Source organism: Lacerta agilis, chromosome 16, assembly GCF_009819535.1.
Source record: "Lacerta agilis isolate rLacAgi1 chromosome 16, rLacAgi1.pri, whole genome shotgun sequence".
Taxonomy (NCBI): Eukaryota; Metazoa; Chordata; class Lepidosauria; order Squamata; family Lacertidae; genus Lacerta; species Lacerta agilis.
In genome coordinates this window covers 30,476,289-30,501,093 of record NC_046327.1, presented here as the reverse complement: position 1 = coordinate 30,501,093, position 24,805 = coordinate 30,476,289, and the positions used below count along the sequence as shown (strand labels likewise).

General features: G+C 46.6%; 1 protein-coding gene across 5 annotated transcripts in view; it reads left to right on the top strand.

Moving 5' to 3' along the window:
- Positions 1 to 6,884: 6,884 nt before the first annotated feature.
- Positions 6,885 to 24,805, top strand: part of PNPLA6 (patatin like phospholipase domain containing 6) — a 77,969-nt gene continuing 60,048 nt past the window's right edge. For 4 of the 5 annotated variants that reach the window (XM_033172765.1, XM_033172763.1, XM_033172764.1 and 1 more), the window contains exons 1-6: positions 6,885 to 6,907; positions 19,431 to 19,511; positions 20,655 to 20,723; positions 22,723 to 22,810; positions 22,946 to 23,028; positions 24,200 to 24,294. In XM_033172765.1, the coding sequence (XP_033028656.1) occupies positions 19,473 to 19,511; positions 20,655 to 20,723; positions 22,723 to 22,810; positions 22,946 to 23,028; positions 24,200 to 24,294 (374 nt within the window). In that variant the 5' untranslated portion in view covers positions 6,885 to 6,907; positions 19,431 to 19,472. Of the gene's footprint in view, positions 6,908 to 15,005; positions 15,125 to 19,430; positions 19,512 to 20,654; positions 20,724 to 22,722; positions 22,811 to 22,945; positions 23,029 to 24,199; positions 24,295 to 24,805 lie in introns of those variants that run through there. The other variant, XM_033172762.1, reaches the window with a different exon arrangement.

The window sequence follows — 24,805 nt, the reverse complement described above, 5'->3', positions numbered from 1 at the left end:
CTCTGTTCCAGGAGACGAGCGGGATTATTGCAACTCTTCACTTCAGGCACTGAAATGTCTACGACCAGGTTTGGAATTTGCCTTACCGGACTCTGCTAGGAGGAAGAGGAGCTAACTGTGTCGTCCCTTCCCTTCCGCTGCCTATAAAGGAACTGGTGAAAAAAAGAGAGGGGGGGGTCAGTTGACTGACCTCTTAAGTATATTGTCAAATAACGGTCAATTGTTTTAAAGCATTAATTTTATAGACCTACTACAACAAATGAGATGTAACCAATTTTGAGTGTTAATATAATTTATGAAACAACGAAGTTCAGTTCTGAATGACTGAAGTAAATAATTTACAGCTTAAACAGAAATAAAGGTATGAGAAAAGAGTCGTTTCAGCGTTTTGTGTTTTGGTTTTTGCCTCCCGGAGGGTTTGTTAAAACAGTTATGGATCTTGTATTTGTAATTTTAAATATCAACTGCAAAAGCTTTGTTGGTTCTTAAGAATGAATATTCCAGTCCCTAACATGGGAAAAGGCAGAGGGGGGATGAACTCATTGGACGTTTCTGAGCAGGGTGCTATTCAGAGTCTTCTTCCAGCTTTATCGCAGCTATCCCTATCCTCGTTGCAGGCCAGCTAGGGAACTGGGAGTGAGGAGTGTCTTGAAGTCGAGGTTCCTGGAGGCTTAGCCTTGACCCCCTCTTCTCTCTTGAAAAGTGAATGCAGAGCTGGCTTGAGTAGGAAGATAGAGCCCAGACCTGCCAGAAGATGATGCTGAAGCTCCCTGGTTGGAAAGGTCCAGCAAAACGGGAGAGATTGCAGGGAGGAGAGGTTATCTGTTATTTGTTGTGCCTGCAAGTGAGTGTTATGCCCAATTTGGGCACATGCATTTTTGCTTCGGCCATGCCTGGCACTGGCATGCAGCCCTGAGAGGATTGGTGCTGCCCTCCAGCTGAGAAAGGTTAGCCACCCTTGTTCTAAGTGGTGGGTGTGGGTGTGTAGCCAGGAAGTAAAGATCCGTTCCTTCTGCATCCCTTTGCCCGGTCTGCAACAGCAACCTTATGAGGTCCTCCGAGGGTCTTCTGCTGGTTCCCTCACTGAGAGAAGCGAAGTTAGAGCGAACCAGGAGGAGAGCCTTCTCGGTAGTGGCACCCTCCTGTGGAATGCCCTCCCTTCAGATGTCGAGGAGATAACAAATTGCACAACTTTTAGAAGACATATGAAGGCAGCCCTGTATCGGGAGGTTCTTAATGCTTGATGTTTTTATTATGTTTTTAGATATGCTGTGAGCTGCCCAGAGTGGCTGGGGAATAATAATAATAATAATAATAATAATAATAATAATAATAATAATAATAATAATAATAATAATAATAATAATAATAATAATATATTTGTACCCCGCCCATCTGGCTGAGTTTCCCCAGCCACTCTGGGCGGCTCCCAAACAAATGTTAAAACAATACAGCATTAAATAATAATAATGCTTATTCTTCACCTGATGGCACAATCATCTACAATTATAATAGTAGATTGCCATCTCTGTAAAAAAAAATCCTCAGCTTTAAGAAATTGTTGTTGAACTAATTGACAAGTGTCCCTGCCCATGTGAACATGAGCTGATCAGCTTTCTTATTGAAGGTCTTCAAAATCCATGCTAAGTTTTTCCCTGGTCTGTTGCGGTGATGGGAACAGTGTGTTCATCAAACATGTGCCTTTGCATGGAGATTTCCCCCCCCCTCCCCTGCCAGTTCTCCCTTGGGGTGATTTGGCGCCACATTAAAAAGCGAGGCAGGTTTTGCAGATTCTTTCTTGGCTTTTGTGAATTCTGGAGCCGCTGCAGCTTCTCAAGAACAGCAGAAGAAACCTCCTGATATGTTGGCCGGGGGGGGGGCTGGAATATAATGCATGTTCTCATCTTGAAGAGGGAAGGGTAGAATCACAAACATGGGTGTACTGTGGTGTCAAGGATGGAACGTCTAAGCTGCCGGAAACCTCATAGCCGAGAATGGAACGGTTGCTTTGATGAAAGGGGTTAGTTGGCACCATAAGGTCATGTGCCGGCTCCTGTCACCAAATGATAGGCAGGGGAGATAAGAGGAACACATGTCGCAAGAGAAAGCAGACAAGAAGTCTGCAGTGTGAAATTGTCTAATCCCAGTTATCTTAGACTCTGGATCCTATGAGGAGGAGATGGGCCTTTCTAGTGCTGATAGCTTCAGGAGCAGAGAATTTCCACTCTTCTTTCTGTGAATCGCTTTCTGTAAGCTTGTCGCTGCGTGAATGTGCTTGAGACAAAAGCAATATATTCAGCAATTTGTTTTTTTAAGAAAATTTATTATATTTCAAGAATAAGAAAAGCAAAGAAAAACAGAAAATGAAACACACAATCAATACAAATACATACACTACACATAAAAACTACACTTAACAACAAAATACTAAAACACCAAAAACACAACAAATAAATCTTAAGCAACCTTATGCTCATTTAATTCTTACTTAATGGACTTCCTCCCATCTTCTATGCTGCGTTCATTACAGATTTACTTTAGTAACTTTATAACAACTTTAAGTCTTCATTCACAATTAATCTATACCTTATTTATCTATTATTCTATCTCTAACTTTAACGACTTATATCATTCTTATATACCTTAGCAATTCTAGTAATTATATCCTACTTTTTCTAAACACAATCTATGCTGTTGCCGTTATTTCCGCTGATTTCCAATTCAAATCTCTATCTTTTCACATTATATTCAGCAATTTGGGACATTTTATCACTTGGTTCTCTTCGCCAGAGGAGGTTTTGCAGCCTCTTGGAGAATTCAGGGCGAGAGCAGTATCCAGTATCTGCTGGGAACTGGCCTAAGAGCAAACAGGAATTATTAAATGTCTTCCTCTACCTGTCGCTGTTTGTGCTGAAGTTCAGTCAGTCTGTTCAAACACGTTGCATTAAACCATAGCCTATCACAATCTAATCTAAAACAGGAAACGAATGCAACCAAAATCATTATAAAATAAAATGGGTGGGTCGATATGGTGCAAGAAATGTAATGAAATCAATAAAAAGCGACTTAGTAAAATCTGGGAGTTGACCCGAAATGACCAAACCCAGCTCAGCCAGTAATTTATCTAGGCTTCAGTTTTCATCATACCAGTTCCTAATCTTAAAATTATTGGTAGCCATTGGCCATAATGAAACAAAAATAAAAATGAGACAATTTAAACACTCCGGCTTCTTCAGTGCTATCTTGTGAAATTTGGCTAGTTCTTTTGAAATGTGACTGCTCTTCCCGGTATCTTAATATTAAAAGGCAGAAGGTTCTGCTTGCAACATATTTGCGAGATTAATGTATCGGCAAGATGCATCTCTGTAACAACTTGTGTCAGTGATTAATTGCACAGATAATTGGGGGGGGGTGGTTCTTAGCCACATCTCAACCTCAGTGGCAAAGGTGCATCCTGGCTGCAGTGCTTTCGAGAGCTGTAAGAAGGCATCAACTGTGACATAGCAAGAGAGTTCCTTTCTCCAACAGAACTTGCCAGTTCTCAGCAAGTAACGCTCTGGGCCTGTTCCATATTCTTAAAAAATTATAAGGGGAATGTCCTTCATGGTTGTAATAGATGCATAGTCATCCTGCATAAACATTTGTGCATCATTTGAACTTGCCAAGACATGACCTTTCTTGGGGGAAAGTTCTCAGCAGCCAATTTTTGGAGAAAATATGTCCTGTTTCAATGCCAGGAGCAGCTGAGAAACCATTATACTTGATGCCATAATTTAGCCAGACAATGCTGTCTCATCCCCCTTTTGGCCAGTAATTACCAATGAGGCAAGGTAAGGCGACCGCATCAGGCGGCAGGATCCGCAGGGGCAGCAGATCTGTCCTGCAAGGAATGCATCGCCCGTTGCAGCAGTGGCAGCAACGGTTGTGGCTTGTTCCTTGGAGGCCAGATCGGCTGCCTCCTTGGCTGCAGCCCCCCCAATGCCACCTCTACAGTGGTCTCTCAAGAGGAGGAAATTGCAGGAGCTGCTCTCCTCTGCACCCACCCAGCATGATTCAGAGTGAGCCCCTTGCTCCCTGCACCGTGGCAGCCTTTGAATCCCATGTCAACTGTCGGGTAAGGTTGATTTAATTCCTCCTCTTGTTCCCGACGCAGATCTTCACCCTTCATCCCTTGCAGGGGGGGCAGGGAGTTTTTTGTGGTTTGCCTCAGGTGGCCAAATGTCCTGGGCCAGCATGGATCAAAGGCATAGCAATATAATAACATTTCCCACACTGTAACTAACTGCAACCAGCTGCTCCTGTTTGTCTCACATGGTGTGGTGTAGACAGAACGGACCAACTCGAAAAAAATGTGATATCCAATCATGAGTGTAGGCGGGGGGCAACCCCCCCCCCCAAAAAAATCAAGAAAATAAAAATATTTAACTAAATGACCAATTGCATTGCAGACAACTCGGTTTTGCCCCGCCCCAACATAATGTCTGTGTCCCCCCCCCCAAATGTCCAATATGGAGATGTTCCAGAAGCGCCTTTCTTTTGGTGAATTGCACAGCAGCAGAAGGGATACTTCTCTCCCAGCTATGGAACGATTGTTTATTTATTTATTTATTTTAATCATTTTTCCGATACAAATATCAACCACAAAAAACACAAACAATAAAAACCATAATAACAATAATAACACAGTTTGACAATTCAAATTTGAACACACTGATATACCTATGACTACACCTTTTTAAATAAAACAGTTTCCCCACCTCTCTCGCCTCCTTCTACCTCCCACCACTGTCTGCCTTATCGCTTAAATATTCATTCCAGATTTCTTCATATTTATCCATTCTTATTTTGCAACGACATGCAATTCATTCGTATGTAGCTAATCTGTCCATATTGTTTAATTAATATCATATAACAGTGATCCTCCCCTGAGAACCATTTGACACCCACCTCAGAAACTTCACAATGCTGGATCTAGACACATCAAAGAAGCATTTCTGGAAACTTCGTTGTAAAATGGAAAGAAGCAGAAGTCCCAGCAAAGGAAGAATGGATACAAAAACATACGGAATATGCAGAAATGGTGAAATTTACTGGAATAATGAAGTCAAGACAACAAATTTTTTTATAAAGGAAATGGTTTATTGAATATTTATGAATAAATTGCAAACAGATAAGAATATTGGCAGGATTGTTGTAATAACCTGCAGTTTCATAAGTGTGTATATTTAAAGTACAGTCGTACCTTGGTTCTCGAACGCCGCACAGTTTGCAAACGTTCTTTGGCACCCAAACGTCTGACGCGGCTTCCATGGATTCCAATTGAGTGCAGGAAGCTCCTGCAGCCAATCAGAAGCCACGCCTTTGTTTTCGAACGTTTTCAGAAGTCGAACAGGCTTCTGGAATGGATTCTGTTCGAGAACCAAGTTACGACTGTAGATGAACATATGAGCAAATTAAATTAATTTGGATATGCAGAAGATGTTAAAAATAAATTTAAGGAACCGCAGAAAGAGGAGGAAGTCAAGCTTTGAAATGTTAAAATGATTGTAAAATTAGTGACATGTATAAATCTTAAAAGCATAAATAAAAAAGGAAACCGCGTTGTAAACTATATGAGAAATCGTGCTGGCGAAAACGGAACTCCGCAGCGCCATCTGATGTCACAATGTTGTAATGCACATAAAGGTAAAGAGAACACTGACCACTAGGTCAAGTCGCAGACGACTCTGGGGTTGCGCCGCTAATCTCGCTTTACTGGCCAAGGGAGCCGGCGTACAGCTTCCGGGTCATGTGGCCAGCATGACTAAGCCGCTTCTGGTGAACCAGAGCAGCACACGGAAACGCCGTTTACCTTCCCGCCTTTACCTTACCTTACCTTACCTTTAGCTTACCTATTTATCTACTTGCACTTTGATGTGCTTTCGAACTGCTAGGTGAGCAGGAGCAGGGACCGAGCAATGGGAGTTAACCCCGTTGCGGGGATTCGAACCGCCAACCTGATCAGCAAGCCCTAGGCTCTGTGGTTTAACCCACAGCGCCACCCGCGTGTAATGCACATGTTGTTCAGTCGTGTCCGACTCTTCATGACCCCATGGACCAGAGCACGCCAGGCACGCCTATCCTTCACTGCCTCCCGCAATTTGGCCAAACTCATGCTAGTTGCTTCAAGAACACTGTCCAACCATCTCATCCTCTGTCGTCCCCTTCTCCTTGTGCCCTCCATCTTTCCCAACATCAGGGTCTTTTCCGGGGAGTTTTCTCTTCTCATGAGGTGGCCAAAGTACTGGAGCCTCAACTTCAGGATCTGTCCTTCCAGTGAGCACTCAGGGCTGATTTCCTTAAGGATGGATAAGTTTGATCTTATATGCACATACAGCGCATATAAAGCGCCTTTTCTTTACCCATCTAGCTAGCTGATTTTTCTAGAGAGCTCAGCTGGTTAGAGCATAGTGCTGATAATGCCAAGGTTGCAGGTTTGTTCAACTGCATCTGCCTGCATTGAAGAGGGTTGGACTAGATGAGCCTCAAGGCCCCTTCCAACTTTACAATTCTGATTCTCAACTATAGGCCAGAGAAAAAATGTATATGGGAGGGCTATAAATATATTATTTTTATTATTTAGAGAACAAGCCCTAAGCGCTGCAACCTTCTTTCCTAGGGGTGTGGCTCCACCCCACCCCCCTTTCCCGACCCTTTCCCACAACCCTACAAAATCCGCTTCTAAGCCTCCCGTCGCGTCTTTCCCGCAAGGGCGCTGCCTCTATGCCCCTCGCAACATGGCGGCCGGCTGCGAGCTCGGCGGCGCGGTGCGATGATGTCATTGGCGAGGGCGCCGCGTACGAGCCGGAGGCAGAGAGAGGCATGGGCTTCAAAGGGCCGCGCTGCAGATTGGAGCCGGCGGCGGCGGGTGAGTCTCGAGCGGATAACTGCAATGCGAGAGGGCGGGGGAAGAAAAAGAAAGGCTGGAGCCCAGCGCTAGGGTCCCGCTCGGTAACGTGCGAAGAAATGAAGAGGCGGCAATGGAGCCTCTGAGAATGCACAGAGTGCGCGCGTGTGCGTATTCCCCGCCACCCGCTCTTCCTTCAGCCAGAAACAGCTTGTCAAATATTTAGTCGCGTGTTTATTGCACTTGTACCCCAGCTTTTTCTCCGTGTACATATCCCCCCCGCCCACATACGTTCTTAGAAATTGAAGGGACCACCAGGGTCATCTAGTCCAACCCCCTTTCGCCCAATCGCTTGAACCCATGACTTAGATCCATAGTCTCGTGCTCTACGGACTGAGCTACCCACCCCCCTCCAGATTGAATCCCCACTACAACCCTGTGAGGTAGGTTAGGCCGAGAGATGAGGCAGTCAGTGGCTGGGCCAAGGTCACCCCAGGGAACTTCCTGGCCCAGTAGTGGGGATTTGAACCCGGGTCTCTCCCAGGGTCCTAGCCTGACACTGTAACCCTGAGGCTGCGCTGGCCCTTGTAGCTTGCGCCGCCAAAAGGCTTTGAGCCCTGACCCCTCTCTTATTTGGGAATTTTAAAAACCCCAGCCAGGCAGCAGCAGGGGGTTGAGGGAAGACAAGGCAGAAATGGATGAGGGGACAGGTGGGGAGGGGCATTGCCTGGCGTGAAGCCGCAGAGAGAATATCTGGACCCCCCCAAGCCAGGGAGTAGGAGTTGTACCGCAGACTTTCAGGCACTGGGATGGAGCCTGCCGTGTACCTGGAATCCTGGTTCGTTTTGCTGCCCTCGTTTTTGGCAGCAGAGCAGAGCCCCACCCCACGAGAAACTTTGGGCCCGGGGTCAAAACCTTCCCCAGGCCTGGGTCATGCCAATGGAGTGTTGCTAAGAGATCGAGACCCGCTCTGGGTGTGGTTAAGGCCAGCCGGCCCCCTCCACTGCCTGGCCTGGCTGCTGCCCGGGTGGGCCAGGTGATGCATGGATCACAAAGGTGGCACATGCCCTTCTGGAGCCATGAGGTGGGCAGGGGGGCACAGTTGAAGGCAAAAAAAAGGTGTGCCAGGAAAGAGTCAGTAAGACTCCTGCTGAGGTGGGGAGTCTGATGGGTGTAGCACAGAGTGACTGTCCATATGAGGGTCAGGACAGCTGCTGCCTTCACCCACCCCCCATTAAGTTACACGGGGAGGGGTCCAGCTGACCAATCCTAGACTGCTGGTGGTCCTGCCCAGTTGGGTTGGTGCCATCCAATGAGGGCAGGGGGTGTTCAGTGGGGCCCTGCACAGGAGCCAATATTTCAAGCAGGCCACATTGCCTGGCAACCTGGATCCCTTCCAGCGACACGTGCCCAGCCTGGGCTCAAGGTCATCTGTTTATCATCAGATGGGCACGAATTGGCTTTTGTTGGTGGCAAAAGGGGGCAGAGCTTGATGAAATCGGGCTGTCCAAACAGGCCATGAGACCATGGTATATATGCAGTAAGTAAGTAATTTTTAAAACCCCAGCCAAGCAGCAGCAGAGGAAGGAGGGAAGGTATGGAAGAGCCGTTGCTTGGGCAGAAATGGGGGGTGGGTGGGTGGGCAGGGGCATTGCCTGGCATGAAGCAGCAGAGAGAAAGGCTGGACCCCCAGCCAGGGAGTAGGAGTGATATAAATGCAGTAAGTAAGTAAGTAAGTAAGTAAGTAAATACCCAGTGTCTTATTTTCATTGGTAGGAAAATTAACGTGCACTTGCAGGGGGAGGCTGGTTCAGATTGACAAATCAAGGGGCTGGCAATTAAACTTTACCCTGAGGACACTGTGGCCCAGCCTTTCGCTCCTCCCAGGGCCATCCTGCTGTCAGTCTTGGAGGACTTGCCAGGCAAAAAAAGGTTTCTCTTTAACCATGCCTTGGGCTCATTAACATTCTACGGCTTTTTTAATGTGTTTGCGGGATGGGGGGGGGTTTACCGGTTGGTTTTTGTTTTTGTTTTTTTATTAGGTATTTTGTGTTCTCACTTTGTATTTTCGTGTTGTGAACTGCCCTGTGATCTTCAGATAAAAGGTGATTAAATAATAATAATAATAATAATAATAATAATAATAATAATAATAATAATAATAATAGTTATTTGTTGATGGTCAGGGGGTATATTGTTATTTATTAATTAAATTTCTATAACACCTTTCACCCAAGGATCACAGGGCAGGGTGTGTGTGGGGTATTTATATTTATTTATATTTATATTTATTTATACAAATTTATTACAAGACAGAAAGGCAGGAACTGAGTACCTGTGCTGAATGAGGAGAACGTCCTTGCCCTATTAATACCCAGGGGCTATGTGCACAAACCATCCCCACACTTATTGAGGTTTCCTTCTGTGTGAACGAGATCTAGAAGACTGCCTTGCCGGGGAATCTTTTTCAGAGATTCCATGGCTCCTCCTGCTTACTGTGGTGAAGTCGCCGCTGCGCTGTTTTTTTGGTTACCTGTTTAAGGTGTGTTAAACAGATGCATGATCATTATTTGACAGTTGGTTATTGCTAGGGTTGATCTGAAGCATTTGTACAAATTGCACTGGCATGCATTTGCTCGTTTTATACAATTTGTTCCTCTTCCACAAGTCCCAGTGAGGGGCAATGGCAATAAAGCCTTTTGGTGTTCATGATTTTACCAAGCATGGACTGCACACTTTGAAATGGGCTCTGCCATAATATGGACAAGAGGTTGTTTTTTCTTTCTTTAAAGATAGCTGAGATTCGCAGAATCCTTACTTCCATGCCTGACACTACATTATGTGCATACAGTATATGATTTTTGTTTACACTCCTGATTATAGAATTGTAGAGGTGGAAGGGACTCTTAAGGGTCATCTAATCCAAATTCTGGACAGGGACCCTGGCAGATCTCCATCTAATTTAATGAAGCCCTCAGATTAAGGTCAAAAGCACCTTGTGAGCAATCATTTCCCGAGCATTATATCTCTTCCTTTGCAGTCTTGCCAACTATTGGACCTTGCCTCATTCACTGCCAGTTTGGGGCCCGCCTACTAGTGCAGGCATCCCCAACCTGCGGCCCTCTGAAGGATGGGGATGCCTGTACTAGTGGTATGTACAGCCTCTGCAGGGAGTTGCCCAGTAGGGAATGCAGAGAAGATTGCCTACACCTCAATGAGGGGCAAATGGGGCTCTTCTGTTTGGGAAGGGTAGCCCATCTAGGAGAAGGAAAACTCTGACCCTAAACTTCTGCTGCTTTGTGGGATATCTTCGGGAAAAGAAAAGGAGTAAATCCTACACAAATCTGGAGTGGAGTCCCTAAGACAGTTGGATAGTACTTTGTACGCCTCCTCCCGGAAACTCCTGCAGCCAAACTGATGCCAAATGTATTGCTCTGCTTTCCTTTGGACCGGGGGCTGCGGTCTTGTCTGAGCAGCCCAAGACCTCCAGACACACTGCCCAGCCTTGCACCCCATGATGGAGGTCACTTCAATGCTTTTAACACAGCGGTTTGGCTTCACCCCCAGAGCCACACTCCATTGTCTCTCGAGACAGACGGATGCCACCACCTACAAAAGTGGCCTCCCTCTTCCTCCATGTGAACTTTTTGCACGAAGTAACCTGGGGTGGAGATGGTGCTTGTTGGCAGGGATCTCCTGGGGCCTTCCTTTCCCAGGAGCTCTTGAGATGTGGTGTCAACCTCCTAGCTCAGGCTTCCTCAAACCCGTCCCTCCAGCTGTTTTTGGCCTACAACTCCCATGATCCCTAGCTAGCAGGACCAGTGGTCAGGGATGATGGGTAGTCCCCAAACATCTGGAGGGCCGAGTTTGAGGAAGCATGTCCTAGCTGGCCCCGTTCCTGCTGGTTCTAAGGCGCGTTGTTGCCCAGCAGCTTTGACACTCAAAGGAGTGCGAGAGATGGGGTCGTTGCAGACTGTGCATCCTCTGGTCCCAATTCCCCCCTTGCCAGTGGGCCCTTTTGCAGGCTCAGAATTTCCAGACCCCTTCATACATTACAAGAGCCAAGGGATGGACCCGAAAGAATAAACCAAAATCTATAAAGCTGGGGCCCTGAATCCTCTCTGCGCTTTGGGATTTTGAAAGCTGGCAAGTTTGTGTTGATTCCAGCTCACCGACTTTTGCCCAAGGTTGGTGTTCTCAAGTTCCTCTGATCAGCAACTGCCGTCTGATAGGCAGGAATTGGCGTCCACGGTGATTGGACTTCTTTGCCGGAGATTATTTAGGATTCCTTCTGCTTTTGCACAAAAAGAAGAGAAAAAGAGCTTTATGACCTCATCCTGGTGTCAGTGTATGGCCGTGCAAGGGAAATTCCTTTCTCTAGCCCAGGGGTCAAGACCCTCAGGCTCTGTGTCCAGTCCTTCGTTAGGGCTTTTCAAGCCACAGCCGTCGCCAGCCTTGCTTGGATGCTTTTGCCTGGCTGGAGTGTGTTCTTGTAACTGTGACTGTACTTCTTGTCAGTACTGCCTCGTCTGTATGGAGAGGGGCAGGGTGGGGGCCAGTGGGATGTGCAGAGAAACCTCTGGCTTTTGTACGGCTGGGATGCAGCTCTTGCTTCACTGGTGAGAGTTCCGCCCAGAGTATTGCCTCAGGAGGCAAGGCAGCCTTTGGGCTGGAAGGAATTTCCCCAACCCTCCTCAAATTCAAAGTTTTGACCTATAAAACCTCAAATGGCTCAGGACCAGAGCCGTCTTTCCCATAGGGCTTAGTGGTGCATTGCGCCAGGGCGCTGTCCTCTAAGGGGCGTTCTAGCAAGTGGGGGAGCTGTGCAGATTTCCCTGCATGCCCGCCAGTTGCGCCCCGCTAACCATAAGGCTGTCGGGCGTGCAGCTTCCCTGCCAAGCCTCTGCTGGGATCGCTCTCCTTCTGAGGAGGCTTGGGAGGGAAGCTGCGCTCTCCTCCCGCAGAGGCTTGGGAGGGGCGCAACTTCATTCCCAAGCCTCTGCGAGAACTGCTCTCCCACAGCGGCATGGGGGAGAGTTGCGCCCCCCCCAGATGGCTGGCAGTGCACAGCCACGGTCACCCCAACACCATCCGTGGTAATTTGGGGGGCACGGGGTGGATATTTGCACCCTGGCGCCGCATCTGCTAAAGACGGCCCTGCTCAGGACTGCAATAACTCAAGGACTGCCTCTTTCCTTAGGAACCTGCCTGGACCCTGAGGTCATCTTCCGAGGCCCTCCTTTCTGTGCCTCCTCCACGAGAGGTCCAGAGGGTGGCAACTTGAGAACAGGGCCTTCTCTGCAGTGGCTCCCCATCTGTGGAATGCTCTTCCTAGGGAAGTTTGGCTAAAGGTGTATAATGAAGGCGCCATGCAAAAATGTTCCAGGTATAGGGTGGTATATAAATATAAATAAAACAATCAGGTGGTGACCCACAGAAGCCGAGTGAAAGGCTCTAGCAGGTGTGCATGTTAGGACATGAGAGCTGCTGTTCCGGGCAAGAACTTACAGAATGAGTAACCCCGAGCCTCTGCTTTATTCTGCATGTTCAGCAGAGAAGTCAGGCTGTGCGGGAGAGTCAACAAACTGGGTTCTTTCTCTTCCAACACACACCATCTTCCATCTTCCAACACACAACCCAGCAGTAGCAGGGTTTGCTTGTTCCTGCTGGAGAGAGAGAGAGAGAGAGGCGTGTGTTGGCTGCACTCCCAAACGCACTTACTAGAGAGTAAGCACCACTGAACAGAGTGGGACTGACTTCTGAGTAAACATGCACTGTTGGCGATGTCCCTGAAGAGGCCAGGTTGACGCAGCCAGGAGTTCTCCGGAAGGATAACTTCCTGAATTGTGTCAACAGCCCCTGAGGCTCCGATTTCCTCATCTTCCTTCTTGCTCCCTGCCCTGTTTCAGGAGCATGGCGAGCCACTGGATGTTTGAGAAAGCAAAGCCATGGCCATAGGGGTCCCTGTGCATCTTACAGCTTTTTGCTGTCTGGGTATGGGGTTCCTGTCTGTGTGTGTGTGTGTGTATAAAATTAAATTTTCTGTTTTACAATTTTGAATGCTTATTTAAACATCCTTAAAATATCAATGACTTCCCTTCTTCTCTTTCCATTTTGCATACCATGTTGTTGTTTAGTCGTTTAGTCGTGTCCGACTCTTCGTGACCCCATGGACCAAAACCCTGCATATTTTACATAAACCAAACCGTTCAGCTCTCCATTTTGACATCCATCCAAACTTACTGAATTTATCTTAATGCTGCCAACGTTTTCAAGTGTGCACAATTCCCCCCTCCCCATATATTCAATAAACATTTTCCAATTTTAGGGTATGGGATTCTAATCTGCAGTCAATTGCCGGGCAAAGAAAACAAAACAGCAAAGCAGGATTGTTCCTGGGTCTCCCTCTCGGTGGACTTTTGCCTTTAGCGGAACTGATTGTACGAGCTCCACCCTCGCCCAGCCCAGATGAAAAGTGGATGACTGGATAAATGGTTGTGTTTGGCTTCCTCCCAGCACCTCTTAGCTGCCTCTCGGCCTGGCTCTCTGCCAAGTCAGACATTAACATGCTCACTGCAATCCATCAGTCCTTGCCGGTTCCAGGCTTCCTATTGTTTGTGCCCACAAGGCAGCTGGTGTGTTTGCTCCATTGTTTTCCAAAATGGGTTTCCAGCGACTTGCCAGATGTGGTTCCTTCTGCCAGGGGTGTCTCCTGTGCCTGCCCCATGGAAGTGAGCAGGATTTGTAATATTCCAAGCCACAGTAAGGCTCTGCCCTGTACTCCGCAGCCTTTTAGTAGCCCCCTAACTATTCCTTGAAGCAGTTTGCCTGAATCTTTGGTTTATTCTTTATCTCTTAGCATGACTGTCCTCTGAACTGGAAGGAGAGGTAAGCCTTGCCAGTGGAGCTGCCTGCCCCCCCCCCGGCTTTGTTTAATCCTGGTTATTTCTCACCAGGTTCCACCATGCCCCATCCTTGCTTATTTTGCCTCCTGGCTAACTGTCAGACTTGGGTGATGCTGTGCACATTCCATCAGTTTAAGTTGCCAGTTTTTCTTTAGTTGGGACCTTGCTCGCTTTCCATTTTTGGGCTAACGAAACATGGGCCGCAGTAGTGGCATACACAAACAACCTTTTTTGACACCTGGGAATAGGGAGACAACTTCTCTGCGCTCGTTAGCATAGGTGTGTGTCCACTGTCCAGAAAGAATTTATTGCATCGTGTTTTATACCACTTGTATTTTTTTGCCCATTATCTGTTTAATCCTGCAATATTTCTTTATATTACTGGGTGGTGCCTCAGTCCTCTGCATTCTCTAAGCCCCCACTGTTTTCAGTGTGGCTTCCCCCTAGCCAAACGTTCATAGGCTTGCAGTCTAAATAGCAGTGGCCACATCAATGTTGAGTTAGATTTGTGTTGCTTTTACTATGTGGGTGGGGCGTCATTGAGAATTCTGAAAAAAATGAGCTGCTGCTTCTTGTCTGGTCCTCCGTGCCTGTGCTGAGCAAGTCCCAACAAACACGTGAAGGGAAGTTTGATTCCTTAATGGTTCTGCTTCCTAGAATATGATTGTGGGTGGTTCCTGCACTACAGTCGTAATTGTCTCCCACTTGGTGACGTGGTCTATGGAAGCTGCATATTCATGCTTTGACCTTCTGGCAGAAGCTGGGCTCTGTATGACACCCCTGTTTAGCACTGCCCAGCTGAGGATGTTGTTTTCCTGTTGCCTCATCTGAGCAATGCGGTTTAACCCTTGGCCATTCCCTTGTCTTTCTGCTCCCTGAGGCTAGCACAGCTACACTCCTTAGAGGTACAAGCAGCTTCTGTCCACCTCCTCTGTCTCTCTCCGAGGCTGGCCCCGGAGGAGAAAAAAAAAGAGGTTTCTGTGTGTCTTGGAGCAGGAGCAGTCTGCCGATGCTGCAATCCCTGGGCATGAAGCAACTGCGCCTCGGGCTCTCACTATTGTGAAACATGCCAGAAGGAGAACATGACCCTGCTCTTGTACCGGGAAGCTGGCTAAAGACACAGTGTGTGATTTCTGGTGGCTGGCCTATTGATCGGGGAAGAGGAGCAAGAATGGACCATTCCTGAAAGTTCAGCTGTAAGGCAAAATCTGCCGGGGGGCAAGTTCCCCACAAGTTGTGGTCAGGGGAGCTGCCTGAGGAGGTTCTCTTGTAGGCTGGCTGCCTTGTCGAATACCAGCATTTGTTGTTTGTTTGCCTCCACGTCACAGGACGGGTAAGTGCTTTCTGTGTGCATGTTCGCATCATGTTCCCCCAGAGTGGGAGAGCAGGGTTCTTGTGTGACTGCCGAGGAAGGCACACTCGCTGACTATTGATCTCCAGATTCCTGTGGGTCAGTAGGCTCATGGTGTTGGCTTCCACTGTACAGCCCTCGCCACCTTGTCTTGTCTTTGTGATTCTGTGCATTGTCTTATGTGGAGTCTTCTTCTTTTTTGGCTATCCCTTGTAGCCGAGTAAGAGTGTCTTCCATAAACACTGTCTTAACTGTGAGTCCGTAAGTGACTGTGGAGGTCAATTCTGGATCCACATGTCCTTCCACAGTGGGGACATAGGTTTCCGGGTGGGAGCTGATCACGGTGTGGATTTGCCAAGCGTGCCTTCCTCTTAGCACGTTTCTCCCTTTCGTCCTGAGTTTGAGCATCTTCAAAGCCCATGACGCCTTTGTTAAAGGCTGTACTCCAACTGGAGCGCCCGCTGGCCAGTGTTTCGCAGGCCAGTTGTCGGTGTCTATACTACATGTTTTTTTAGCTTTGCCTTGAGAGAGTCTTTAAACCTCTTTTGTTGACCACCAGCATTACGCTTTCCATTTTTAAGTTCGGAATAGAGTAGTTGTTTTGGAAGACGATATACGTATATACGTGGCCACTGGTGTTACCTGAGCATTCAGGCGCAGGAGAACTTTGTAAATGGCAAATCCGCACCTTCATTGAGAAGGGCTTTAATACATTTGGAAGGGATTAGGTTTCATCTTGTTCATCTTCGTCTGGTCCAAACCTACCGCCAACCAGTTCAGAACTTCCCCTGCCTCTTGGAGTTCAGAAGTTGGAAGCAAGAGAGTGGGTGCTCTGTGTCAATCATACGCATCGTCCTTCCAGCCACATCTGGAGGTCTGTAGGGTCCCATAATTTTAACGCAGACAAGGGGCAGGAACACTGGCATTCCTGATGCCGTGAGTTGCCACCCGACATCAGCCCCAGCCAGCATGGCCAATGATGGAGTTTCAAGCCCGCAGGTTCTCCATCCCTGATGTAGGGATTGAAAAGCACAGGACCTGAGATGAAATATTGTGGCTCCCTCTAAACCAGCAGCTATGGAGCAGAGCAGCAGCCTTTCGGCATCAGCTCCTGGAATCTACACTCTGGGTACATTCAGAGCCACTTCAAAATGGTAGACCCCAGCCCCATACCTGAGGTCATTGGGATCAAAAGCCACCAAGAGGTCCAGGAGTATCCTGCTTTTCGCGTATTATCAGCACATGGCCTGTTTTGTCATTGCATGTACCAGTTGTTGTTGTTGTTAGATCTAATACAGGGATTTACCTTAAGCATTTTGAGTGTCAAGTTTTTATTTATACTTTAAAATTTTATACATTTCATTAGTTTTACAATCAATTTTACATTTCAAAGTTTGACTTCCTTTCCCCTCTTTCTGCAGTTCCTGAAATTACTTTAAAAAAAAATCTTCTGCATATCCAAATTCATTTAATTTGCTCATTTATTCATCTACTTTAAATATATACTCTTATAAAACTGCAGGTTGTTACAATAACCCTGCCAATGTTCTTATCTGTTTACAATTTATCTGTAAATATTCAATAAATATTCAATATAAAAAGCTTGTTATCTTGATTTCTTATTGTTCCAGTAAGTTTCAACATTTCCACATATTCCATAAGTTTCTGTATCCATTCTTCCTTTACTGGGACACCTGCTTCTTTCCACTTCGGGGCAGGTAGCATTCTTGCTGCTGTAGTAGCATACGTAAATAAATTTCTATACAGTTTAGGTAGTTTTGTCCATATAAATCTCAAAAGAAAGACTTCTGGGTTTGTTTGTTTGTTTGATAAAAGTTATCCTTTACAATTCATTGTATAGCATTGTATTTCCCAGGAAATGGGAAATTGAGTGGCAAGGACTCTGTCTGGTCATGTTGCTAGTGTGAAAGGAATGAGATGTTGGTGACAATTGAAAGTAAAAAATGTGAAATGGGGTTTCAGCTTTGAGAGGCCTCTTTTCCCAGTTCTTCCTCCTCAGTAGCCTCAGAATGGGAAGGAAGGGGCCTGTCTTTCACTCTTGACTTCCTTCACCTGCTGCCCACACTCCTCTCCTCTCCTGAGCGATGGACCGGATTCTCCTCAGGCAGGACCTTCCCTTCCTAAATAATGCCTGACAGGCAGTGCTCCCTTAGCCAGCCTCTCTTGCTTTGTTATTAATTTTGAGGCATCCGGAGCTCCTCTTTCCAGCTGCTGCATCCCTGTCATTTGGGGAGCTCATCCTGCTCCCTCGAGCGCTGGCCCAGGTAGCGCTGCAAATGGTCCTGTGGCAAAGTGTTGGCTGTTCTTTACTCACACACCTGCTGGCTGGTTTGAGGGTGGAGGATCCCAGGCAGTGGGTGATAATTAAATAAATGTGCCCAAAAGAATTTGGGAATTGTGGAGACAGAACTACCTAAATTGTATAGTAATACTTCTGCGAGGGCACAAGGAGGGCACAAGGAGAAGGGGACGACAGAGGATGAGATGGTTGGACAGTGTTCTCGAAGCTACTAACATGAGTTTGGCCAAACTGCGAGAGGCAGTGAAGGATAGGCGTGCCTGGCGTGCTCTGGTCCATGGGGTCATGAAGAGTCGGACACGACTGAACAACAACAACTTCTGCGAACGTCTGCCTTGTCTAGCGTCCATTCCGGTGAACGTCCGCGGCAAACCCGGAAGTACTGGGGCGGGTTACTTCCAGGTTTGCCTCTCGTGCATGCGCAGAAGCGCTAAATCACGCTGTGCAGGCGCTGCGCTTTGCCCTGCATCCTTTTCAGCTAGCGGCCGGGGCTCCGGAACGGATCACGGCCGCAAAACGAGGTACGACTGTATAGAAATTTATAGGCACGTCCAACAGGTAGATCACTAGACATCTGTGGTAGATCACTGGCTCCCCTAACCCTAACCCCTAAAAAATAGGCTTTCCTCCCTAAAAAAAGCTCTACAACCTGAACCCCCCAAAATGGGGTAGATTACTGCCTGTTTTTAACTCTGTGAGTAGGTCACAGTCTCTTGGGAGTTGGCCACCCCTAATGTATGCTATTGCAGCGACAAGAATTCTGCTTGCCCAAAAGTGGAAAGAAGCAGAAGTCCCAGTAAAGGAAGAATGGATACAAAAATTTATGGTATATGAAGAAATGGTGAACTTACTGGAAGAATAATAAATCAAGATAACAAACTTTTTGTAAAAGAATGGAAATGGTTTATTGGATATCTACGGATAAATTGTAAACAGATAAAAACATTGGCAGGATTAATGTAATAACCTGCAGTTTTATATGAGTATACATTTGCAATAGATAAACAAGCAGAAGGTATTTAAAAATACAATTTAAGGGACTGCAGAAAAGAGGGAGAAGGAAGTCAAATTTTGAAATGTTAAATTGACTGTAAAACTATTGAAATGTATAAATTTGAAAAAGATAAATAAAAAAACTTTTTTAAAAAGATAAATAAATGTGTGAGCGGAACAACTTCCACCCGTGCTACAGGACTCTCACTCCATACCTTGCCCCTCTGTTATGTGCTGAACACAAATCTTCTCCAGAGAGATTTGGGGGAGCACAGGGGAGGGGAGGGGAGGATCAGGGGAAAGCCTCATAATACAAGCAGAAGTTTTTCCACTTGTGCAAATGCTTCTTTGTGCTATGTCGAACACTGCCCAATGTTCCATAAAGAACAAATATTTTTTGTAAATGATATTTCAATACTTCTTTGGCAAGGCATGCTAGCAGATCACTCAGGTTCATCATGCTCCCTATGAAACCATTCTTCTCTTAACGTAGAAAAACGACTCATCTTTCTCTCGTCAAACGTTGGAGGTTGTGAAACCAATTTGTTTACATGTGTGTTGCCCATCATGGCCCACAGGCTAGACAGAATATTGGCGACCTAAAATCAAGCCATATCCTTTTCTTGAAAGTTCCATGCCTACAAGTTTGTAAAATAATTGTCTTGGATGAATGAGGGTGTACAGAGGCTGGTGTCACCTGTCCCTTTGGGGCCCTGAGTTCAAGTGAAGCCTGCCAGTAGCAATGTGTTGACCACTTGCCCTGTGCTGAGCATCAGGACCCTGATCTGACCTGCTCTGGCAGGCTCTTACTCCCTGGAAAACCATAGCAGTGTCTGCCATGGAACCACCACTGTTGACATGCCCACCTCGATTCCTCTCCCACTAAACCGTACAAGACTTCAAGCCCAGTTACATAAAAAACACACATTTTATATTGTCCTGGGTGACTATATAACATTTCTCTCTTGTATGCAGGGTCCTTAATGCACTGGGCCTGGAAGCGACATCAATAGCATCATGGGGCAGAGTGAATCAGAGCCACAGGAGGAGCAAGAGGTATCGCCAAGAACGGGCCTAGAGCGTTCTGCTTTCCCACCTGCAATTCGCCCATCCATCCCTTTGCAGCTTTCCTTTATCCCTGTTAAGTTTCTGTGCTGTGTAGAGAAAACAGCTTTGCTTCTAGATGGAGATGTTATTTTTGCTTGTTGGTTGGCTCTGTTCTTTTGAAGGCCTTGGGAATCAATGGGACCCTAGTTGCTGTCAAAGGAACGTTTCTTGTGTGAGCTGAATGGAACTTAGGCGTGACTGCTTAAAAAATAATGTTTTTTTAATAATAATTTTTATTACTTTTCAATTACAGTCCAATAATAGCCTCATTATAATTTATAATATAACAATGCCAAATTACAATACAATTACTAATACCAATCATTCAAATACCAAATTATATAATTTAGATCCCCTTCATGGATCACTGCCATGATGCTTTTGAATTATGGTGCTGGAGGAGACTCTTGAGAGTCCCATGGACTGCAAGAAGATCAAACCTATCCATTCTTAAAGAAATCAGCCCTGAGTGCTCACTAAGAAGGACAGATCCTGAAGTTGAGGCTCCAGTACTTTGGCCACCCTCATGAGAAGAGAAGACTCCCTAGAAAAGACCCTGATGTTGGGAAAGATGGAGGGCACAAGGAGAAGGGGACGACAGAGGACGAGATGGTTGGACAGTGTTCTCGAAGCTACTAACATGAGTTTGGCCAAACTGCGAGAGGCAGTGAAGGATATGCGTGCCTGGCGCGCTCTGGTCCATGGGGTCATGAAGAGTCGGACACGACTGAACGACTGAACAACAACAACAACAAATAATTTAGATGGTCTCCTGCATGCTAGAATTGATGGTGTGATGATTTTCTTTATTTCTGCGTTCCAAAATCTTATTAATTTCCATTACATTCCAGTCAAAATAATAATTCCATATACAGCAGCTGCAATATTAATAACATATTTGTGTTCACACATTAAATGATTTATGAAGCTACAAGTGAGGCACTCAAACTATATCCTTGAAACAGCCGCCACAACGTGGCCTATACCTGCTGCCCCCAGGAAGCCCTCTAATCTCTTTCCCCCTCCTCTCCGTTGGAGTCCTCCATCCTTGATCCTGTCCTTCAGTGTCTGCTGTGTTCTCTCCCACCGCAGGATGCAACCCTGACCGCTGCACTTTCCAACGTCAAGCTCTTTGTGGCAGATCAGCTGCAGGCCAGCATGGTGAGTAGAGAGTGGGCAGCGAACACTTTTTTGGGGGGGGCCTGCCTCGGGGAGGTATGCGATGGGTGCTGCCACCTGCGGCACACCTGTACAAAACCGCCTCCTAGCACAGACACCAGGAAAGCTAGGTCTGTGGCTTTCCTGCTGCCAAGAACAGACGCCTCTTTGCACGGGTGTCAAGCTAAGTGGGGAGGGACACACACTGCTGGAGGATGGGCCTGTGTAATTCTGAGGGAAGGGATCTGTTTCCTTCAGTCCTTCGGAAAGCGGATTCCGGGCTTCATCTCCCCACCTTATAAAGTATATGTGGGAACTGTCACCTTATTTGCTCTTGCACGATAAAAGCAAAGTGCCACGCCTTGTTTGCTTGTTTATCTTGCTTCTCTGAGCAAGTTGGTGACCCAGCCATTAGCGCCAAATCGAAGTCTAATATAAAATAGAAAATTATTTTCAGTAGCACCTTAGAGACCAACTGTGTTTGTTGTGGCTTTCGGGGGAATGTGCCAGTTTTAAAGGCCTGAAAACGGCAACGGATTCACTCCTTTCCCTCACAGCAGGTCCTCTGTTTCATTTCTAAATCGCTATCCTCCTCAACATTGCAAGTTTCAAGGCTCATGATGCATGCGCACTCTCTCTCTCTCCCTTTCTAGTCCTCACAGGTGAAGGTAGCAAAGATATACAACTTGAGGCCCAAATTGTCTGTTAGTGCAGGTCACCTACCTGCCCGCAGACTGCCTTGAAAGAGTGGAGCACGCTCTAGTTATCTCCCACTTGGACTACTGCAATGCGCTCTATGTGGGGCTACCTTTGCATGCACACGAAAGCTCATACCAAGAACAAACACAGTTGGTCTCTAAGGTGCTACTGAAAATAATTTTCTATTTTGTTTCGACTATGGCAGACCAACACAGCTACCCACCTGTAACTCCAATATAAAAGCAACCAATAAACATAATTTCGGAGTAAGCCACTTGAAGCACCTCAGAAAACAGCCCTGGAATAAGCCTTATTGATTGATTGATTGATTGATTGATTGATTGATTGAAATAATTTTTATTTGATTTTACATATATAAAATTATAGTAATACAACCATGCGTATCAACAGTTGAGAGATACCTCTGAATCTCTGGACTTCCCACTTTCCCCTCCACGGGTCCGTCCCGTTATCAAACCTTCGCTACTGCATCTTTTTCAATAGTCCACGTTTCGTAAAACTCCCTTGTCTCCATAGTTCTTAACTACATTACAAGGGTTATTGCAATCCTGCTGGTGTTTTCATCTGCTTACAATGGTCTCCAAGCCAGATTTAAACACACTGCAATCAGCAGCATCTGTCAATGAATATTCAAAGCCTGTCGAAGCAGCAGAGTCTCGGGTAGCTTCCTATAAGCAGGAAGAGAAGAAGATCCCTGAACGGGGTGGGGAGGGCATCCCACAGTGTTGGCTTGCTAAGCACACCTCAGCTAGATTCTGGGTGCCGAGACGGGCGCCAGAGGCTTGTTTCGTTGCATTTACCAGCAGCGTCGAGAAAACAGACTCGCCTCATTGGAGGCTGAAATTATGCCTATTTAGTCACAAAGTTATTATCCTGCTATTGCATTTTAAAGGCAGTAAAGAGGTTTGGACTGGTGAGCTTCACGGTCCATGTGGCTTCCTAAGGCCAATCGCATTCTGGCTCTCCAGGGCAGATGGGTGTTAAAAAGCAATTATCTCACACAGCCGTACCCACTTTACCTGTAAATTCCGCTGATGGGCAAACTCCTGGGGCCACGCCCACTACAGATAATTGATAGCTGCCTGTTCAAGGTTGGAATCTTCTGTGCATTGACACAGAACAGTAGAGCTTCTTGGGCTGTGTCTCTGCACAGAGGAACGGGGCTGCCCTGAATGTCTCCCACAGTAAAGTGAATCAGTGGCCAGGCACAGAATGCCGGCCTGCCGCCTTTCCAGCAGGCCATTGACCCACACACCAATTGGGCGCTAACCCTCCCCCACAGGTGCTGGGTGTCATGATCGGAGTCGGGCTCTCCGTGCTGCTTGTTGCCACCTTGATCCTGGTGCTGATCCGCCGGTTCCGCCTTCAGAGTAAGTTCCTATGGGGCTTTGGGAAGCGGGCGCGCCATACATGCCATTGGGCAGCTTTTTTTGCCAAGGTGGGGTTGGGCCTGGCCTGCTGGCCTGGCCTGATTTTTGGTCTCCTCCTTCCTCCCTTCCCTGCAGAGCTCCAGGCCCAGGAGCAACCCAAATATCGGTTTCGCAAGCGGGACAAAGTGTTGTTCTACGGGAGGAAGATAATGCGCAAGGTAATTGAGTGAAAGGGACAGGACCCACAGAGAGAGAGAGAGAGAGAGAGAGAGAGAGAGTTTGGCATGGAATGGTTGTGCTGGAGTGGTAGAATGACTTCTTTGAGATGAATTGGTTGACTGGGAATGTGGAATTATGCGGCGACATCAACGAATGACTTCTATTCAACCCGAAGCTCACTCAAGCCTCCTCTTTTCTGGGTCGGTCGCTGTGACTCTTGCCCTTCTGCTATTGCTTATAATTTTTATTAAATTTTCTGTTTTCCAATTTAAAGTACAGTCATACCTTGGATCCTGAACGCCTTGCAAGTCAAACGTTTTGGCTCTCGAACACAGCAAAACCTGGGCATCCAATTGGCTAAGGAGCTTCCTGCAGCCAATCGGAAGCCGTGCCTTGGTTTCTGAATGTTTTGGAAGTCGAATGGACTTCAGGAACAGATTCCGTTCGACTTCCGAGCTACGACTGTACTCATTTTTACATCCTTAAAATATCAGTGACTTCCCTTCTTCTCTTTCCATGGTTCATTTTACATATCATAAATCTCTGCATATTTTACAGAAATGATACAATTCATTATTCCATTATTACATCCATCATAACCTATTTACACTGCTGAATTTATCTTAATGCTGCCAGAGTTTTCAACTGTACACAGTTATTTCCCATCTATTCAATCAACGTTTTCCAATCTCCTCTAAACGTCTGTTCTTCTTGTTCTCTTATTCTATATGTTAAGTCTGCAAGCTGCGCGTACTCTGTCAACTTAAGTTGCCACTCTTTTTTGGTTGGGGCCTTGCTCATTTTCCATTTTTGGGCTAACAAAACACAGGCCGCAGTAACTCTTTATGACACCTGGGAATTTCAGTCTGCTTATTCAGGAAAATATCTTGGACAGTCAAGGCTTTGGCAGGTGTGGGTACAGGGACTGTTGAGGGTGTTTGTGTGGCTGGGCCAGGATCAGTCCCTTCCTATTAATATTCGTCATGTGGTTCCCAAGATACCTGCACAAGGGGAGAAGCTGATATGCAAAGCATGGCTCTTGGGAGGGTAACCTGCAGCTTTCGTTGAGGTGCCTTGATCCTGGCTAGTAAATGTTCGTAACAAAAGACCGGCAGCAGGTATATCGGGTTGGGTTCCTCCTTCCACTTACCACATTTCCTTTCCTGCTAGGTTTCTCAATCCACGTCCTCTCTTGTTGACACCACCATGTCTGCTTCCCGTCCGCGCATGAAGAAGAAGCTCAAGATGTTGAACATTGCCAAAAAGTGAGTCAGTCAGCTAGAGCAGAAAGCATGCACGTGTCAGGGAAACGAAGGGCCATATTTGGGCAAAGTCTAGCTGCCGCATTCTGGATTACTTGTAGTTTCCGGGTCACCTTCAAAGGTAGCCCCACATAGAGCACATTGCGGGAGATAACTAGAGCATGCTCCACTCTTTCAAGGCAGTCTGCGGGCAGGTAGGTGACCTGCACAAACAGACAATTTGGGCCTCAAGTTGTATATCTTTGCTACCTTCACCTGTGAGGACTAGAAAGGGAGAGAGAAAGAGAGAGAGAGTGTGTGCATGCATCATGAGCCTTGAAACTTGCAATGTTGAGGAGGATAGCGATTTAGAAATGAAACAGAGGACCTGCTGTGAGGGAAGGGAGTGAATCCGTTGCCGTTTTCAGGCCTTTAAAACTGGCACATTCCCCCGAAAGCCAAAATGAGCTTGGATGGAAGAGGGGTGTACAGTGGTACCTCAGGTTACATACGCTTCAGGTTGCCTACTCCGCTA